The 18,833-nt window shown below is 50.6% G+C and overlaps 7 protein-coding genes across 7 annotated transcripts; 2 read left to right on the top strand and 5 right to left on the bottom strand.

Moving 5' to 3' along the window:
• Positions 1–234: 234 nt before the first annotated feature.
• Positions 235–3,986, bottom strand: ALTATR162_LOCUS5205 (uncharacterized protein; the record flags this gene model as incomplete). The annotated part of the gene is made up of 4 exons (XM_043312823.1): positions 235–1,163; positions 1,212–1,730; positions 1,780–3,713; positions 3,766–3,986. The coding sequence occupies 4 exons, from the start codon at positions 3,984–3,986 to the stop codon at positions 235–237; spliced, it is 3,603 nt and encodes a 1,200-aa protein (XP_043168758.1).
• Positions 3,987–4,513: 527 nt separating this feature from the next.
• ALTATR162_LOCUS5204 (uncharacterized protein) lies at positions 4,514–6,205 on the top strand (the record flags this gene model as incomplete). The annotated part of the gene is made up of 1 exon (XM_043312822.1): positions 4,514–6,205. The coding sequence occupies one exon, from the start codon at positions 4,514–4,516 to the stop codon at positions 6,203–6,205; it is 1,692 nt and encodes a 563-aa protein (XP_043168757.1).
• Positions 6,206–9,883: 3,678 nt separating this feature from the next.
• Positions 9,884–10,835, bottom strand: ALTATR162_LOCUS5203 (uncharacterized protein; the record flags this gene model as incomplete). Its single annotated transcript, XM_043312821.1, has 2 exons — positions 9,884–10,065; positions 10,121–10,835. The coding sequence occupies 2 exons, from the start codon at positions 10,833–10,835 to the stop codon at positions 9,884–9,886; spliced, it is 897 nt and encodes a 298-aa protein (XP_043168756.1).
• A 365-nt stretch (positions 10,836–11,200) lies between these two features.
• On the bottom strand, positions 11,201–12,558 carry ALTATR162_LOCUS5202 (uncharacterized protein; the record flags this gene model as incomplete). Its single annotated transcript, XM_043312820.1, has 3 exons — positions 11,201–11,591; positions 11,647–11,762; positions 11,818–12,558. The coding sequence occupies 3 exons, from the start codon at positions 12,556–12,558 to the stop codon at positions 11,201–11,203; spliced, it is 1,248 nt and encodes a 415-aa protein (XP_043168755.1).
• A 1,202-nt stretch (positions 12,559–13,760) lies between these two features.
• On the top strand, positions 13,761–15,572 carry ALTATR162_LOCUS5201 (uncharacterized protein; the record flags this gene model as incomplete). The annotated part of the gene is made up of 3 exons (XM_043312819.1): positions 13,761–13,877; positions 13,937–14,737; positions 14,793–15,572. The coding sequence occupies 3 exons, from the start codon at positions 13,761–13,763 to the stop codon at positions 15,570–15,572; spliced, it is 1,698 nt and encodes a 565-aa protein (XP_043168754.1).
• Positions 15,573–15,709: 137 nt separating this feature from the next.
• Positions 15,710–16,137, bottom strand: ALTATR162_LOCUS5200 (uncharacterized protein; the record flags this gene model as incomplete). The annotated part of the gene is made up of 2 exons (XM_043312818.1): positions 15,710–15,983; positions 16,073–16,137. The coding sequence occupies 2 exons, from the start codon at positions 16,135–16,137 to the stop codon at positions 15,710–15,712; spliced, it is 339 nt and encodes a 112-aa protein (XP_043168753.1).
• Positions 16,138–17,103: 966 nt separating this feature from the next.
• ALTATR162_LOCUS5199 (uncharacterized protein) lies at positions 17,104–17,795 on the bottom strand (the record flags this gene model as incomplete). The annotated part of the gene is made up of 2 exons (XM_043312817.1): positions 17,104–17,469; positions 17,526–17,795. 2 exons carry the CDS (start codon positions 17,793–17,795, stop codon positions 17,104–17,106), a joined length of 636 nt encoding a protein of 211 aa, XP_043168752.1.
• Between the last annotated feature and the right edge of the window lie 1,038 nt (positions 17,796–18,833).

Genomic DNA, 18,833 nt, shown 5'->3' with positions numbered 1-18,833 from the left:
CGTCACTGGTTTGGTTGGTTCTGAATGCGGCGCAGCAGTCGCAGTTGACTAATAAGCTCATGTTTCACAGTTCTGCCACACAGCTGCATGAGTGATGTCCTCATTCCTTTGTCCATCAAGTGGAATGAGTCATCTACACGTAACGCACAAGGCCACCTAATTGCTTACAGAATCATCGTCCGTGGAACTGCCAACTACCTGATTGTATTACCTCTTTCCACTAATGTACCCCATCTACACGTTACCGAAACCCTTAGAATTCCTTATCGCCAACCCCAATTTCCTCTCCAAACTCTCCTTATCCCCATAATCCGGCAAGTACAACTTTCCAAAACATGTCGAGCTACTCGGCAGTGCAGCTGGCGCACCTGCAATCTTAACAATATGGAAGGTAATGCTTTCATAACCTGTTACAGGGACGCGATCAGACGCCGTTACAAACTCGAGCAGATGCCGACAGTCCTCCTGGCTATATCGCTCGACTACGTCCCAGAAAGCGCGGATGTTGGAGTGAGTAGCAGTGTACCCGTCTTCGTACTTGGCGCATCGCTTGAGCTCTGGGATGGAGATGTGCTGCGTGCCTTCGATGAGGTGGCGGAGTGTTGGTGGTGTGAAGAGTTGGAGGCTTTTCGCGTTGATGCAGGTGAGGAAGCCTTTGATGAACGACGTAATTTGAGGAGTGATGGACTCGTAGGTCAGAGCGCGAACGTAGTCCCTGACGTATTCTTCTCGGTTCTCGTTTGTGACCAAAGCTGGCTCTTCTGATGATCGCTCTGAACACTTTGTAGCGTTCAACGCGTCGTGCTTCAGGTTCTGGTCGATTCTTTGGCCAAAAACCTCGTAGCTGAATACATACTCTCGCATGAAGATATCTCGAACGTCGCCATCGCGCCAGGATAATAGCTCCTGGAAGCCTTCAGCCAGACTTGGCCAGCCATCTTTGATGTAGTTCAGTGCGTCATAATTAGCTACGCATTTGCAGCGCGGATTGCCCACGGTTTGGAGGCAGTCATAGAAGGCCAGGGGAAATGTGATGGGCAGAGTGATGCCGTTGTAAACGGCAAGACTGAAAAGTATGCCGAGCAGCTCAAACTTCCAGTGGGGTTCCAAACTTTGGGGTTGAAACCAAGTCATGCGCGTCTGTGGATCGATTGTGAACATACCTAGTAGAGTCAGTCATCAGAGTTACTTGCCAGGGCAATGCAACTCACCGTTCTCAGGCCTGAACGCCTCACTCAGAACAACACGGAAGAACTCGTACGTTACGCCGCCATGGTCCAGACCGACTTCTCCTTCCTTGTGGCCCATCTTGACCTTGAGTGGCTTAAGAAGCATCCTCTTGTCCTGGCCCCACAATTGATCGAGCGTATCCTTTAGTGGTTCCTCTCGACTGACATCCAACACCAAGTAATCACTGAGTGTGACCTTGGTTCGTCTTTTGATCTCCCACCAATAAGGTTCCCGCAGAAACATATCTAGTGATCTTTGCATATGTTGTGTACGCATGGTGTGGTCATACTGTTTCATCATCTCCGTGAAGTTGATTGTGCGAAAGTACGCCACAAGATGTTGCGCGGAGAAGAGACAGGGGTACTCGAAGACGTGTAAAGTGTTGGAGTGATGCTCCCATGTAAGGTACTTGATAGGCTCGTTCACCGTGTCAATTCGCTCATCAAGTATCGGCATTTCGAACATGCTGGAATGTAACCATAAAGCTTGCTGCCTCGAATCTGTGTTTGTTAGTTTTGGTGTTCCCGTCACAAATACCCTGTTGCTTACGGAGCTTATCAAGGATCATTACGGCCGTGCCAACACTGCTCCATTTGTTGATCTCAGCCTTTCTGTCCCAACCTTTTATGATGACAGTTTTCAGCCACTCCATGAAAGTGGCTGTTACAGTCCATCCCGGGTCTCCGACCAAATCATGATTTTGGGTCAGTCTCAGTTTAGCAGCCGTACTAGTGTCCTCCAACACCTCCAAATGTTGTACAACTACATCCATAAGTGGTGCGTTGGACCCGGCCGCATCGACGTCGCCGTGCAAGCTTCCGAGTATATGCTCAAAGCAAGTACGCGTTCCGATAGCACGAAGTAACCTATGGGCGAGTCGGACTGCTGGCTCATACTCTAACGCATCGATGATTTCCATGTATGAATCAGCATTGGGAGCCGCGTCCGGCATCACGACACCCCAAGATCGTAGCTTACGAACTTGTGCCCACGTGTGTGGCCATCCAAGTGGTACTAGTGAGGTGAGTGCATGTATGCATATCATGACAATATGAGCAGCTTCACAGGTATCAAGATAGCGCGAGCCTGCAGCCACGCTGTCTTGAATACCAGTTGGCTGGTCAGGTTGACTGTCTGTGGCAACACCCTTTCTTGACGGCCTCAGGCGAGGACTCTTCTGAATGTCAAGCTCGGGTGGGGAGATGAACAGAGCCTCCAGTGCGAGCCAAAGACTATCGAATATGAGCGCACCGTTGCGATGGTTCCAGTCCCGAAAGGAGTACACTAAGTGCGAAGAGTCAAGATGGGGTAGGGGTGAGTCTTTGAAGTCTTGGTTGGCGTCATGAAAAGAAGCAAGGAGCTTCTCTGGGTCGCTCAGAGTATAGAATAAGGATCGATTGACAAGTGGCTTGGTACGTCGAGTTCGCTGCCGACGATCGAAGTCGACAGCGTAATTGGAGTCAGTGGAATGGCTGTTCCCATGGCGATAGACGTCTTCTCTGAGCTCCTCGAGGATGTTGCCACTCAACTGTGAAACTATGGGTACACTAGGTGCTGCTCGGCTAGTGGCAACAGTATCTTTTGAAGCGGGTTTGGGTGGCACTGAAGGAGGCTTTGTCTGATGCACAGTAGGTGGGCTTGCTCCCCCGATAGTGAAGTTTTTCTTTGCCGTTTTCTTGATTGATAGCAGCTCTGGATCTGATGTGCCATCCACTGCAGTAAAGTGTGATGTTGTGGAAGGACGTCTTTGAATTGTGCCGTTGGAGGGATGGTAAGGTATCTTGTGCACATGCTGGCCGTTAGCGAGGACCTCAGCGGCAGTGTTGTTTGGATGTGAACTGTCATGAGGAGCGGATGCTCGGTGTGAATGCTGGCGAACAATAGCCGACTTGGCATTCAATTGTGCTGTGCTAGAATGAGCGTTTGTTTGTGGTATGCGCTCTGCATGATGCCCGTTTCTGTGAGAAGCCGGTGTGAGGAACGAAGCAAGAACAGAGGCGGGACTGGGTATCTGCGTAGTATAGGAGTAAATCATTGTCAAGCTGTCGTATAAGTTCTGACTAAGAGCTTTTGGGTCTTTCCTAGCTTGCTGCCGCTGCCTAAGGGCGCTTATCAAGTCGGTATCCGAATCTTGCTCTTGAAAAGAAGTTTCATTGCCAGAGCCACTTCCCGCGCGATGTTGCCGGTGCTGTTGTGTCAACTGCCATATCGAAGGATACACAGCGTATTCCTCAGCCGAGTTGTTCCTAGCTTGTTGCGCAAGACTGTCGGCAATTTCGAACGATTCGGGCGCAACCTTGAGCTCGTGAGGGCATAGGCCACGATTCGGGTTGTCTTGACCGGCAAGATAATGGGCTAGGGTGCTGGCCGTGAGCAGCGTAGGCGGGCGGTGAGGCTTGGAAGCATTGCGCTTGGTCGACGAGAGGCACGTGGGGGTATTGCAATAAGCGCTTTTGCAGCCATGAAGGATCTGGGATAAGTAGCTGTTGAACAGTTAGCGCTCCATCCGAAGATACAGGGGACCAATATGCGCACTGTCGGACAAGATACTGGAAACGGCGCTGTCTCTCGCTTTGTGAGCATTCCAAGATGCGGCTGGTATCTTGGACCTCTATAAGAACCCTCTTACCAGCAGGTCTTGAGGTACGTGACGGCCGTAGGGATTGTCCCGCTGTTGTAGAAGCCGACGAGGCACTCGAGTTGGAGGTATTGTACGGAGCATCGCGATTGTGCTCGGTCCCTTCTGGCATGCTCATCATGGATGGCGGCGCAGATGTGCAAGAGAGTGGAGGCTAAATATGCAGACGGATAATGGATGTGTGGCTGTCATGGTGCAACACGACGGTCACTCAGGGCATAGATGCATGAATAGAGGCATGCGCAACCCACTGGTGGTAGGGCTGAGGGAGTTAGTGGCCGAGGGGTGCTCTTGCCATGCGGCTCTAATCCGCTGCAGGGATGGCAGGTACCAGTGGCTTGGCGCTTTGCCTGCCGATTGATGTCATGCTTCAATATTCGCCCCCAGGCCCGGGCGGTGTTTTGCGCAATTCCACCATCTTCGCCGTACAGGACCGCTGATACGGCCCAAGAGCTTACTTCCACTCCCTTCTGACTTTGTAATCGTACCCTGTTTGACCTAGCGAAATTTTGCCCCTCGGCCAGTCATAAAGTCGTGAATTGACCGCGCTACCGCATCCCACACTCAACCCCACCTGATCGCCTATTATTTCTACTCGTCCCTCTCAGTGCCACCACGCCGACAACTCTGACAATATCTGCAAAAATGGCGTCGCAAGTGCCTACCCAGGCTAACATTCAGTCTACTCACCCTTTCACATGTAACACATGTCAGGTCGCCTTCCGATCGAGCGAGTTGCAGCGGGCGCACATGCAAACCGACTGGCACCGCTACAACCTCAAGCGTCGCGTTGCCTCCCTCCCACCCCTCTCCTCCGAAATCTTCACCGAGAAGGTCCTCGCGAACAAGGCCACCGCTGCCGCCACTGCCGCCAAGGCCTCGTTTGAGAAGTTGTGCACACCATGCCAGAAGACGTACTTCAGCGAGAATGCCTACAACAACCACCTCAATAGCTCAAAGCATCGCATCAACATGGCCAAGTCGGGCAGCGGCGCGCAACTAGACGACGCTGCCTCTGTCACTGGCTCCATGGTCAGCTCTGCCTTTTCCCTGGGCGAGTCCATGGCTGAGTCGGAAGTCACCACCGTCAACGGTGATGCAGACAAGGATGTTTCAGATGTCGTCGATGGTCTGAAGAATGCGAGCCTCGAGAGCGCCGAGAAAACTGGCGATGAGTCCGTCGCTACCGAGGACGACAAGAGCTCTGTCGCCGCATCCAACAAGCCTGCCAGCGATCCCCTGCTAGATTGCCTGTTCTGCAACTACAAGTCGCCCAGTTTCCAACTCAACATTACACACATGGGACGCTTCCACGGCATGTTCATACCCGAGAAGGAGTTTCTTGCTCAGCCTGAGGAGCTTATCAAGCATCTCCATGAAAAGGTCCATGCCTATCACGAGTGCCTCAAGTGTCACAAGGTTCTTCACACTGCCTCCGGCATCCAAACCCATATGCGCGATCGCGGTCACTGCATGATTGCGTTTGACTCAGATATTGAGTTGGTTGAAATTGGCGAGTTCTACGACTTCCGCAGCTCCTACCCTGACGCTGCCGATTTCGATGAGATGGCAGAGGACGCTGAAGGTTCAGACGACTCTAGCTCCACAACAGGAGGCGGAATTAAGCTTGGCGCTAGGCGCGAGACCAAGACTACTACAGAAGATGACGCAGCCATGTCGAGCAACGCCGAGGAGGAGGATGCGGGCTGGGAAACCGACAGCACTGTATCGAGCGTACCTACGGATGAGATCACAGCTGTACCTATCGACCGCAGCCACCGACACAAATCACTCAACAAGTCCAAGCACCACAGCCACGCGGATCCGCGTCCACACCGCGCTGCAGACGGCTTCCACTCCCATGCTCATCACACTCCACAAGCCGTCTACCACGACGAATACGAGCTTCACCTTCCATCAGGTCGCACCGCTGGTCACCGCTCACTGAACAAGTACTACCGCCAGAACCTGCGAAACTACCCAGGTGTGGCTGAGCGCATGGAGGAGGCTCAACGTGCCCGGATACCTGGCGCTATCACAGCTGGAGGTGAGGATGATGATGATGATGAAGATGAGGATGGTGACGCCAACATGGACGGCGAAGAGGGCAGCCAGCTACAAGTCCGTGGACGTGGTCATGATCAGGACCGGCAGCTCATTTCGCGCGCCAATGGTGGCCGCGGTATGGTCGGTGTCACCGATGCCAAGAAGAAGGAGATCCAGGCCATCGAGAAGCGTGACCGGAAGAAGGAGCAAAACGCTCGCAGCCGCTACCAGGCTGGTAACGAGAAGCGCCACAACTTCCAGAAGCACTTCCGCGATCCTCTTCTGCAATAGTCGTTTCGCTTCCGATGTGAAGGAGCCGGCAGCGGGGCTGTTTTCTATTCTTCTTTCTTTTACGACTATTACGAGCATGGGTTGGCGTTTGCGTTATGAAAAGGCTATGTAGACCTTGTGACTAGAATGTCGCTCGGACTGTGTGGTATACCTTGAAATATGATTTACATGAAAAACCCTGCTGCTGTGTCCGCCACAATTAGTGAAGATGGGATCAAAAAATGACGACTGTGATGTTGTGGCAGATGGGCCCAATGCGGCTGATCAAGCCGTGTGTATCCATAGCGTGCGATGTCTGCATAGATACCAAGGGCGCAGATCTAAATAACAAGATTTCATCACTTCCATCTTCTAAAGTACCCCACCAAAGTTTCCGTGATAAGATATATCAGGGTCGAGCGTGAAGACCAGACAAGACTTGTGCCATCTGGGTTTAGGTGCCCCGCCGTGTATCCGCTTTCTTTAGAACACAGCTACATGCTAACAGAAAAACGGCAGCACTGCATTAAGCACGATAGCACCTAGCTACCATCAGAGTTTTGGTCTATAAAATATGGTTTTCAACAAAAATCATCAAATCACGTGAATCACCTTTCACCTTGATTCCATCAGCATCGGTGGTTTAGTGGTAAAATTAGCCGTTGCCATCCTTCACAGGACAGTTTCGGCTAGCCCCGGGTTCGATTCCCGGCCGATGCATTTTTGCCGTTCTACAGGTCGCTACAAGTGCGGTGGTGGTGGTGGTAATGGTAGAGGGACTTGGTTTTTTGCAAAATTCCGCAGACGTCACGTGCCAGTGGGGTTCCGCCAACACCGACCGTCTAAGCCCTCGGCGACACCAGAACGAATACCCCACGGGGAATTTATAGAGAGGGCATTGAGTCCAGGTCGAAATCAAAGGATCAATCGTTGTAGCTACGGCCTAGTAATAAGGTGCCGTTCAACAAAGTTCTTTACAAGGTAGCTCCAATCATGCAAAGACCTTCTCGTGCTTATTCGATAGCCGTAGCGACTAAAGCCGCAATTAATCGTTCGACCTTTCCTAGTTACATGCGGCATCAAGCTTGACTCAGGTTGTCACTCACATTGTTACCTAGGTACATATCGGGCTTCATTAGCCTCTATTCCGGGTGTATCAGCTGCATGCTGTAAGATTGGTGCAGTAGCTGCTCTTTCGTATACGTCGCCTCCATGAGGCTTTCCAGTAGACACGTGGGATCGAAAGCGTTTCGAGTGAAATCTAATCTATACCATTTGCTTCTAGGACCGACAAGCATATCATGTCACTAAATCAGGAGCCTTGCAGCGCCCCTTCCAGTACGGCTCTTTCTGCAACCTTTCATCAACAAACCACCCAGGAAGGCCAATTCCGCTACTAGCGTCATACTCTGGGTCTTTCATACAGTCCTCAAACGACCAGCCTAGTGAGTTGATCTCACGTCTCGCTTCCCGGTATCTCTCATTCTCGTCCCCAAACCTCACCTTCATGTCTTTCAATATATCAGCTAGATATTCCTGCTACGTTGCATCGATTGATGCTTTTGCGAATTCTCGGTTTTGGCTACAATGGGTTGGTTCCCATTCAGTGTCTTCGTTCCAGCCCCAGCGTCGCTCGGCGGTGAAAAGGCTGAGTTTGTCGAACATGTCGCATAAGATGATGGTAGCCTTTATAGCTTCAGTGGCGGCTAGCTGACAGAGCGATGCTAAGGCATTAAACCATTCGTTGTTCCATTCCAACTGTGGAAATTCGATGCGCAGGTGCTGCAATTTTGGGAAAGCCTGTGGCTTGTTCGTGATGACGAGATTGAGCGCCGGCAGTAAATATGTTGGAACGAACGTAGTGATCCCGTTACGCAGACGCTGCTCTTGATGCTGGGCCCTCGTAATCCAGAGCTCTTCTAGGTTCCTGGGAAGCGCAGACCAGAGCATGTCTTTTGATCCAGGTGTATCTAAGCTTGTTTGATCAGTGAGCTTTTCATCGCCCCAGATATATACAGGAGCTAGTTTGAGGCGTTTGAGAGCGGTGAAAGGAACGAGTGAGTATGGGCAAGGCTTGTTCTTGCTATGAGGAGCGTCCACTGGATAAGGATAGCGGTCTTCGTGGCTCAAACTCAGTACTTCCAGCGTCTTATGATGTGGTTGCAGGCTTCCAATAATTGCTGTATGATTCACTTCAACCTAACCATTGAATTGGTTGCGTAGCTGAAGGTCTTGAGTTTTCCGGGTATCGTCGCTTTGAACAGATGATCGATACTGTCCATGTGCAGTCGCGCACATCGAAGTTCCACGTACTCCACCGGACACGATCTTGGCCTCAACTCTGCCCATGGGGACAGTGGTTCTTCTGGATCCTGCACTTCATTACCTTCATAGTGTTTCTATCCGTATATAGACCAGAGGTTGTGCAAATGGAAGAACAACGCTAGATGTTCGGCGTTGTTGGAGTATTTGCACTCAGCCCCTGTAACCATGATGTGTATAAGCTCAAGAACTGCAGACACCTGTATGGGAGGACTTCTGGCGTTCCTTCCGAAGTATTTTTTGATGTGATCTTAGCCCATTTATTATCTCAGGCCAATAACCCCAGAAATGACCGTGCTGGTTGTTCACGACACTGAAGTTGATGTTTAATCGTCGAAGCTTTGGGAGGCTAGCGAGTAGTAACGCCATGATAGCATCCTCATTTTCGCCGAATTGAATATCTCTGTAGAGCCGGTCGGCGTCTCTACCGCTAGACGTGCACTCCGTGCACTTCGCCTTCAAGACGCCATGCAACTCTGGGTCCCCGGGTCGAGGCCATGACCAGTGGCAAAACTTCCCTTCAATCTTTGCCCACGTATCAGGTACGATGAAAGACTTGATGAGAGCGGCGTGGGTTGGAGGCGTGGAAATCAAGTATGCGAGAGGGGGAAGATGGCCAGTCTTCCTTAGGTATATCTCCAGATACAAGTGTGGCGTGGCGATCTGGTTGAAGATTTTTGAAGTTATACATAGGCTATGGAGGGATTTGCGAGAAGCGAAAGATACTACATGTTCGAGAAGCTCAGTAGGAAGCTTCTGTTCGATTGAGAGGGACATGATAGAAATGACAAATCCTGAGATGAACACGAAAGCGCTATAAACGAAGAAGATAGAGGAGCTGACAACAGACTCATCGTTCGTTCTTATCCATCTACTTTTGTGCAAAGCTACCAAGGCGTATTGGAGGCCTGCTTGGCACCTTGCTCGGGCGTGTTGACTTTACTATGTGACGTCATAGCTGCCTCGCCCAAAGCCATGGAGTTTATGAATATTTCGTCCATGTCATCCGCTTCTTATGAGATTCATCTCTCAACGAGGCGAGTTTCTCACCGATTTCCTGCTATATGCGAAAATTAACCACGTATCGCGAAGATTTGAGAGAAACCTGATCTCGGATTTCTTGTCTATTGGTGTAAAGCTATCACGATCACACCACTCATCAGAGCACAATCTCAACGGCCAGCAAAGAAGAAAGCCAGACAGCAGTCTGGATTAACGAGGCTTTAAATTCTTCCTATATAGGTCTAATGCTGATCGAGTATCCATCTCCCATTTACAGGACTGGAACATCGCATTCAGACGACCATGTCGCAAGAGATGTGTATGATATTCCGAGACCTTACGCAAACATATGTTTCGGACTATGCTCAGCACGAATCAGTTGGCAGTAGGTCCGAACGGCCAGCCAACAAGGTCAATGTTGAGTAGTCTCCCGGACTCAATCTCTTTGGCGCAAGATTTGAGTTCATCGATATCCCAGTTGCACCACAAGAACTTGCCATTGAGGAAGCGAGCCTCTGGGGTTGACAGCCAGAGATTGAAGCTTGCTGGGAGAGTAACTACATGAAGAGCGATCAGTCTCCCTGCAGTGCACAGTAGAATCTTAGAGCTCACCATCATCAGTTTTAACGTCTTTGAAGCTGTCCGCACCGCCAACTTTGAGGTTCATCTCAGTGAGCACAACGCCAGGCTGGGTGTGAAATACGCTGAGGTTCGGCTTCGCAAGAAGCACAGTGTCCCACAAGCGGTAAACAGCCATCTTAGCAACGCAGTAGGAGGCGAAGGCATTGTTAAGACTCAAATGAGCACCCCAAGAGTTGATGGCGATGACATGAGCATCCGGTGCAGCCGTGCGAATGAAGGCCTTCGCGACCCACAAAGAGCCTTCGAGGTTTTCAGTGATGCTTTTGAGAAACTCGCGGCCGTCGACATCAGCGAAGTTCTCCTTGGGTCCAACGGCGGCAGCGGCATGAATAAGCGTATCGATCTTTCCATTCTTGGCGAAGTTGTCAAAGGCAGAATTGACTGAAGTCTCGTTGGTGACATCGGTGCTCTGAATGAAGACGGTCGTGTCTGGCGATTCCCTTTTGATAACGGCTTTGTTCTCAAGCAGAGGGCCTTCACGACGTCCCAGCAGACCAATACGCGCGGCACCTGCGCGAGCGAAGAAGCGCGCTGTCTCTCCCCCAATGCCAGTGTTACCTCCTCCAGTGATGAGAATTGATTTGCCTTCCTGAGAGAGAGCTGCAAGGGTAGGGTCGCCGGAGGGTTGAGCCTTGTTGTGCCAGCGCTTGACGGGCGAGGGGAAGGGAGGAGTGCTGGACACCATGATGACTTGATTAACTTATGTTGGGAGGGAAGAGCTGGAAAAATATCGAAAGCTGTGTACCCTACGACTCGCAATGATTGCAAAGAGTTCGAATAGCGTGGCCACTCGTCGAGGAGAACATCACCTCGATCTTATACTGTGAGATCCGATCAGGAAAGGACATGCAACGTCGCATATCGCAGTCTACACCATGCCTTGGCATACACTTTTGTTCCGTCCGACACATGTAAACTCCGACCGCGTGGAATTTTATCAAGAGAAAACAGGCTTGCCATGCACCACATACCACGCTTGGTCGCATATGGCAAATCTTACCCGCTAATTTATCGTCAAATCATACCGATTCTATTCACAAGTCGGTACCGCTATACCATAGAGGCCGCAAGCATGATCAGCCCACCCATACTGTCCATACCCGAACACCACTCTATCCACCAGTCTGTGCTGCGGCTACTCCTACTGTTTTGGCTCTGAAATGTCGTCTCTTCATTTGGAGGAGCATATGATAACCACGCATCGCGGCAGGACAATCTACGCTGATCCAGCTTGACGATTCCGCCGTCCACAGCTAACGCGTATGATACTTGTTCCTGCGGCTCTTTCTGACTTTGTAGTTTCCACTCTTGTTCATCTCTCGCCTCCCAGAGCTGCCGTTTCGCGGGTAGAGGCGCAATGACGAACTCAGTGGGCATATCACACATAGCTGCTGGACCGAAGAAGACGAGCTTGTTCAGGATGCGATAAATGACTGCGAGTCTGCCAAGATTATTAGTATGTAAGTCTTGAAGTATAATGCAGGTGTTTAGTGTACCTTCGCCGCGACTCCTTGTAGATCCAATCTTGCCAACTGCTCTCAGACTTGCTGCGACATGACAAATAATGCATGTGACAACTCAAATCGTCGCGAGAAAGTTGCATTGCGATTATCTAGAGCGTCTATCGTCAAACCTGGTTTTTGGGAGTGCGGATGCAGCAAACTCACAATGACAGCCCTCTCCAGAAGATAATCGAGATTATTGTGCTCGGTCTCGCCTTCGTCGAGACGAATCAGAATATAGATTGAGAGAGCCTGCATAGCACCAAGTAGTTCCCATTTGCTGAGTGTTTGGTTCTGATCACACATGCGTATACATTCGAACTGGACATTCCGCCAGAAAAGCTTCCGGCTTCCTTGGACTCCATTCGCCACCATATGCATCAGAGCAATGCAATTATCAAGCGGCTCAGCTATGACAATTTCATCTGTGAATGAGACGCAGCTCGGATGTATGAAAGGGGGAGGAGTGTTTTGACGCAGCATCAGCGGGTAAGATTTCAGAGTATAGAAGATCAGACTCGCGGTTCGGTCCGCTCCAGAACACATCTTCGACCGTTGCATCATTGACCGTACGCTCGCATTGGGTGCTGGTGGGATCGAAAATTTCATCAGCTGTAAATTGTGGTCCTGCTGTTGCTTCTGAGGAGAGAGCTGAGGTTGCTCTTGAGATGCCGGATCTGTTATTTCTGGAAGTAATGAAGGCGGCAAAGTGGTTGGTGGGTCAGTTGACGATAGCGAAGACGATGATGCTATTAGAGGAGAGGTCGATTGAGGTGTATGGTGGATAAAATCGCCAAAGGCTGTCATGTCGTAAGAGTGCCATTGTATATCGGTGAAGAGCATGGAACTATCACCGGTCGGTGTCAACTCTTGAACACCGTGACCCTGTTCGATCACTGCTGGCATGATAGTATCTGCATAATCGCGATCAAAGCCATGCAGATCTCTGGTCTCGACACGACGCGTTTCCACACTGCCACGTCGTTTGATCGTAGACTTGGAAGGATATTGGCATGTAAAACCCTTTTGGGCACAGCGTGAACACGCCGGCAGTGTAGTGTCACAGCCAGTCTTAGCCTGTGCACAGGCTGCACATGACCGTCGTCTGGAGACTGATACCTTCTTGTTGGACCGGCAGTAGTATCCATGACGTTTCAGTGTTGATTCTTCAGGAACGGTCAGTGTGGCGTCCTATGCCGCGTAATCAAAACAGCCCGGCGAGGATACTGACGCTTGGTAAAAGGCTTCTTACACTGGCCGCACCAGAGCACAAGCGCCTGCTCCGCCATTCGGGTGCCGATTAGCAAGCAGAGATGAGGGTTCGTTACTCCCTCAAGACAAATAGCTTTCAAGGTTTGAAACAAATTGAAAATGCCGGTAGAGGGTTTTTCCTTCCCTTTCAAGTGTTGGGATTCAAATTCTTTCCAATAACCCTAAATGAAAGGTCGTAGGGGTTGACACGGGAAGGAAGTTTAACCGCAACAAGCACAAAGTCGAGGTGGGCTGACAAACGCGGGAGGGACATGCCCCACTTCCATCCTCCGGCCGGTACAAATTGTAATTCCCGCAGGTCTAATAATGAAGGCAGCGCTTCAACATCTCAAGGTAGCAGTCATTACTTCGTTAATGCACACAAGCCTCGGCCTTGCTATGGTGTGTTGACATTGATTGGATAACGGCCATTTGCCCAGACTGGCCCAGCTCACACGTCATTACTTGGTGTTGCATCCAAATCTCGTGAGTCGTACGTAGACGACATTATAGCTCTTTGTTAGAAGTGCACCTAAACGTCAACAAGCCATTGTTCTATCTAGATATAGCGCTTAGCTCTCCACGTATAGGTATACAACACCGGGAAACTCTTGCTATCCGTCTAGCCCATTAGGCGTGCAACATGGGTCTGCAAAATGTTGTGAGAGGTCAGTCTGACAAGCCACCAAAGCCGCCTTCCAACTTCTGGATTGTGCCGCAATGGCGGCATGCTGTCAGCTTCCTTTAGGATAACGCCCCATGAAATAGCTTTGCCTTGGTCCTGAAGAACTACCCACCGACAGACGACTTCACTTGCCGCTGTTTTCGTTGTTGCGCACAATCGGGTCGACACTGAGATGGCACTCGCGACTCTTCTCAACACTGCGGGTGCCATGTTGATAGCCGCAGTCGTCTACATGGTCAGCATCGGGTACCGGAGGCGCCTCCACATCTACACATTACACAAGCAGGGAGTAGTACGCAGCCTCTCCTTCCAAATATGACGCTTTCGATATACTAATAACTACCTCAGGCTATGCCTGCCGGCTGGAGCTGGTGGTTTGGCCACATGCTTGTGTTAGACAAGAAGCTCCAGTCTTTACCACCAGATGTAAACGTTTTCACGGCGATGAATGACTTTGTACAAGACCACGCAGATTCTGAAGTCTTCATTCTGGATCTTTGGCCTGTGTATCAGCCCATGTTGATGATCAGTGGCCCAGAAGTCGCCACTCAAGCTATGAAGTACGATCTCTCCAAGCCGGCAGATCAAGAGGCTTCGTTTCGCCCGGTAGTTGGAGGGCCTAGTCTGATCAGTATGAACAAAGAGCAATGGAAATTTTGGAGGTCGCTACTCAACCCAGGCTTTAGTGCGTCTCACATGCTGAGTCTGGTACCGAGCATTGTGGATGCCATGGATGTCTTCTGTGAACTTCTGCAAGAGAACGTTGGAAACGGGGTTTTCGCACTGGACGACATGGCAACACGTTTGACAATGGATGTTATTGTTAAGACCTCACTTGACATGGATTTGGACGGCCAACGACACGATCACAAGCTCGCCCACGCACTAAGAACCATCTTACATTGGCATTCATTCTGGGATCCACGTATCTTACTCAACCCACTTCGCATTCCCATACAATGGTATTATAGTAGTGTCATGGCGACGACGATTGGTCACGAGCTGCAGAAGCGGTTCGACGAGATGAAGATAGTAAAGGCCACTACAGAGACTGTACCGAACCGTAAACAGAGAGTCAAGTCAGTCGCTGCCCTGGTACTGGAAGAATACATCATCCGGAAGCAAGTATTTACCCTATACGAACCGCATGTGAGACAAATACTGACTTTGTACACCGATCTTTAGGCATCATGATGACAAGCAGCCGTTCGAAACCATGAAGCTAGACAAGAGCTTCGCCCAGATCGCCGCTCAACAAATTCGCCTCTTTCTCTGGGCCGGTAACGACACGACAGCGAGTGCAATCGTCTACACCTTCCACATGCTATTCCAACATCCTACTGTACTTGCCAAGATGCGCGAAGAGCACGACACAGTGTTCGGTCGAGACAAGAACGCGGGCGAAGTATTGCGCAGCAACCCTGCTCTTCTAAACTCCTGTCGCTACACCTCTGCGGTCATCAAAGAGACATTACGTATCTACCCTCCATCAGGTTCAATCAGAGACGGCGCCCCAGGTATCTCTTTGCATGATCGAAAAGGCACACCCATATCGACCGACGGCCTCGGCGCAACCGTCATGCACAGCCACGTCCACACCAACCCCCGCATCTGGTCAAGACCTCTAGAATTCCTTCCGGAGCGTTGGCTCGTTGAATCAGGTCACGAGCTTTACCCACCTTCTGGTGCGTTTCGACCATTTGAGCTGGGTCCACGCAATTGCATTGGACAGACGCTAGTCCTCAATGAGATGCATATTGCGCTCATCATGACAGTCAGGAAGTTTGATATCGTCCCAGCTTATGATGAGTGGGATGCTGCGAGACTTGGCAACGAGGGCTTGTACAGCAAGATGCTGAGGAAGCTGGGCTTGGGGGGTAACGAGCATAAGACTGTGTTAGGCGAGCGCGCATATCAGACCGCAAGATCTGGGTTTCACCCCTCGGATGGGTATCCGTGTCGCGTGAATCTTGCGAAGAGGTGAAGTCCGCGGTCTTGGTTGGGTAGACACCAAAGAAAGCATTTTGGATGGAAAAGAAGTGTAAACGTAATAGTCGATCGCTATAGAGCCGTGTTCTCCATTCTTCATCTAAAAGATAAGACAATGCTCTATCCTCGCTACTAGTTCCGATAGTTGACTGTCACATGGCACTTCTCACAGTTCCCTGTCCCATAGCTTCCATGATGATGTCCACAATGGGCTAATATATAGAGCGCCTTATCTTTGATCGTCTGACCAGATACGGCATACGGACCAGATTTGTTGATTGCGTACTTGATGAAGCAGCTACCCTGGGAGAACTCTTGGCCATCGCTGTAGAAGGCCCCCACGTCGATTCTGTCGATGCCAACATAGCAGTCGCTGAGGTTGGGCGAGTTGGTGGAGCCGTCGCAGCTGAGGGAATTAGTATGAGCGGCGGTGATGGAACGAGAGGGGCTATCATATGAGGGACGGTAAAAAGAATATGTATGTATGTGACTTACTTGTCCTTGTAGGCTATAGCGGTGCAGCTCATAGCGAGCAGGGCAAGCGTAACCTTGCTGAACATGATTGTATAAAAGTTTTCGAATAGAAGTTTGGTTGCTAGGTATTCGTGTGGTTATTGCTTGCCTATTATCAGGTTGACTTGATGACAAGACTGTTTGTACATCTGGGTAGACAGTACTTATAGACGAAGCAAACGTGTTAAGTAAGACTTGCATGCGCCTCAATCTAAGTGACACCCTGATGTCTATGCTATTGTTGAGACGTGTGTGTGTGATGAGTTACACATCGACTATGAAGGAGCGCTGGATACGGATAAAAAATACAGAGCCTTGTCTAAAACCGGCCGCATGAGACTGTCGATCGCACAACGGTGAGGTGGAGTACGTTAGTACAGCGTAAGTAAACCGTACGTACAGCGCTATCGTTGGCCAGATCCTACAGTCGTACATGGCGAAGGTTTGGGAGGCGTGGTACAGTTGTACGGCCCCCAACATTAGCTTGATATACATCCATTGTCATTTGTCCAAGACAACATCAGCCTTGGTATGGTCGGTCAAAGGCATGCGGTATGAAAGCGCCACACAACTGCTTTTGCATCAGGCCGACAATAATAATTTGGCACAGCGACATTGAGGACAGTTATTAGAAGACTCACTGACAAGCCATAGAGAAGCATTGCCCAGAAATGGCCGCATGAGGGGCTCAAGGCTGGGAATACCGAGTTCGTCTTTCCTCTAGCCGCCACCACAGCATCCGGATATGCATGTACGAGGTAGGGGTTTGAGGCGCCAAGTGTACTTGGCGAATCCATATGGGCGCCTTAATACTAGTCAGTAATGTGGTTGTGGTGCATACGCAGCAATGAGCTGTCATCTTGCAGCGAGCTTCCAGGCTGCGACGGCGCAGCATCCCACTGGAGCTCAATGGTTTTGGAGGATTTATGGGTATCTCGTTTCATTCGTCTCTTCGTGCAGATGGGATTGCACCGAATACCAGCTCTTTCTCTCACACACCAAGCACTATCCTCTCAACTCTCTAAGGCCTTGGTCCGGCCGTTCCTCTTCCTCCAGCTCTGCACGCCCTTGTCAATCTCATCTCTTGTCACACCGTCTCTTATAAGTTGCATAGTTACACCCAGCACCTCTACGTTCTTATTCCTGCTCTCATCGTCAAAGAAGAGCATCTCGTCGTATTCGATCCCGCTGTCTCTGTGTATCCTCTCAAAGTGCGTCGTCTTGCTGCCGGGGTATATCTGCATGTGATCAAAGTAGTCTATTGCGCGCGAGGAGGAGCCGGATGCGCTGGGTATCTTGAGGAGCTTGAGCATTTCGCGGCCGAGATCGGGGGCGCATGTGCGCGAGGCGGCGCCGATAAGAATGCTCTTGTCTTTGAGCTGCAATGGCGTTAGAGAGTTTCCGTTGCACCAATATGTAAGCAACTGGTACCTACAGCTGCTAATATGCCTCCCACATCATTGTAGAAACCGAAGCCCTCGCCATAACGGTCCTTTACTTTCAAGCCGCCTTCTACAGGCTTCAGCGGAGCCGTGACGTGCGTGTCTACCCAGAAGGGCCATAGTGTGTAGTCGAGGTCGAAAACAACAATCTTAGGAAGCGGTAGTCCGTCTGTGAATGTCGATGGCCATCGGACCTTCTCTGGGAGCTTTGTCGTGGTAGTTGTGTCGGTTGACGCCGATGAGGTTGCGCTGCGGCGAGGCATTACGAACTTTGGTGCGCGCAATGGAAATGCTCCGAGAAAGAAAGCCAAGATGATCACAAATGCTGTAATAGCCAGGAAGCGTGGATGAGCCAGGTTGGAGGTGTGAAGCGTGGTGACGAAGATGGTAAGTGTGGCGCGTCTAGAAGAAAAAAGGCGATGACGTAGACGCGTCGGGTTGCCTCATGCGGCACCCGGGCACACTTCGAAGCCTTGAATATGCAGCACCGTTACCATACACCTTGCGATGACACACAACGATCGACTGTTCACAAGGAAAAAAGCATATTTTCAACGTTACCAGGGAGCTCGCTTCCATCATCGCCATTCCCACAGGACTTCCAAGGTCGCCAACCAGCGTAAAGAAAGCGTACTCTACTCCAGAGTAGCACCCCCGATTCGTTACGTCTTTCCAAATTCATGTAAAGAGTCACAGTCGTAGGCAGCCTGCGTATCCTATACATGGTACATGTACAGCACACGGGAACATGATCGACTCGACCACTAGCGCAGACATCCGCGAACTGCCGATGAACTCATCGTCTAGGCTAACAAGGACTATCCTGAACCTTGTCCATCGCATCTGCAACCTTATTTTCAACTTTAACTACTCAGTTGTTGTTGGCGAGTGTATCAAGTCTCTCTGGGTCAAGCGCGCTACGCGCTCGATAAGTGAATGAGAACCAGGACCGTAGCTTTGTGGACGCTGCTACCCGTGTAGTACTTTTTGCGCACTTGCACAACTAGACATGCAGGGCCGATAGACGCGAAACACGCAGACATGCGAATGTGCAATGATGATGGAGATGATAGCCGGCTTGCATGTGTTAAAGTGGTGCTGCGCTGCACACCTTCCGTTCTAGTCGTCCAGCCACTACCAGCCCCGCAAATAACGGGCAGCGGAAGGAATCCCGCCTGACTTCTGCCTGCGTCAACCTCTACACAGCTTTCTCAGAACATGTTGCCGTGATCCGACCACCAACTGGGCTTCGATGGCGGCGACCTGCGTTCGTCGTACAATTTCTCATCGCGACCAGGAAC

This window comes from Alternaria atra (assembly GCF_907166805.1).
Source record: "Alternaria atra isolate CS162 genome assembly, contig: 25, whole genome shotgun sequence".
Taxonomy (NCBI): domain Eukaryota; kingdom Fungi; phylum Ascomycota; class Dothideomycetes; order Pleosporales; family Pleosporaceae; genus Alternaria; species Alternaria atra.
This window is presented reverse-complemented; position numbering and strand designations above follow the sequence as displayed.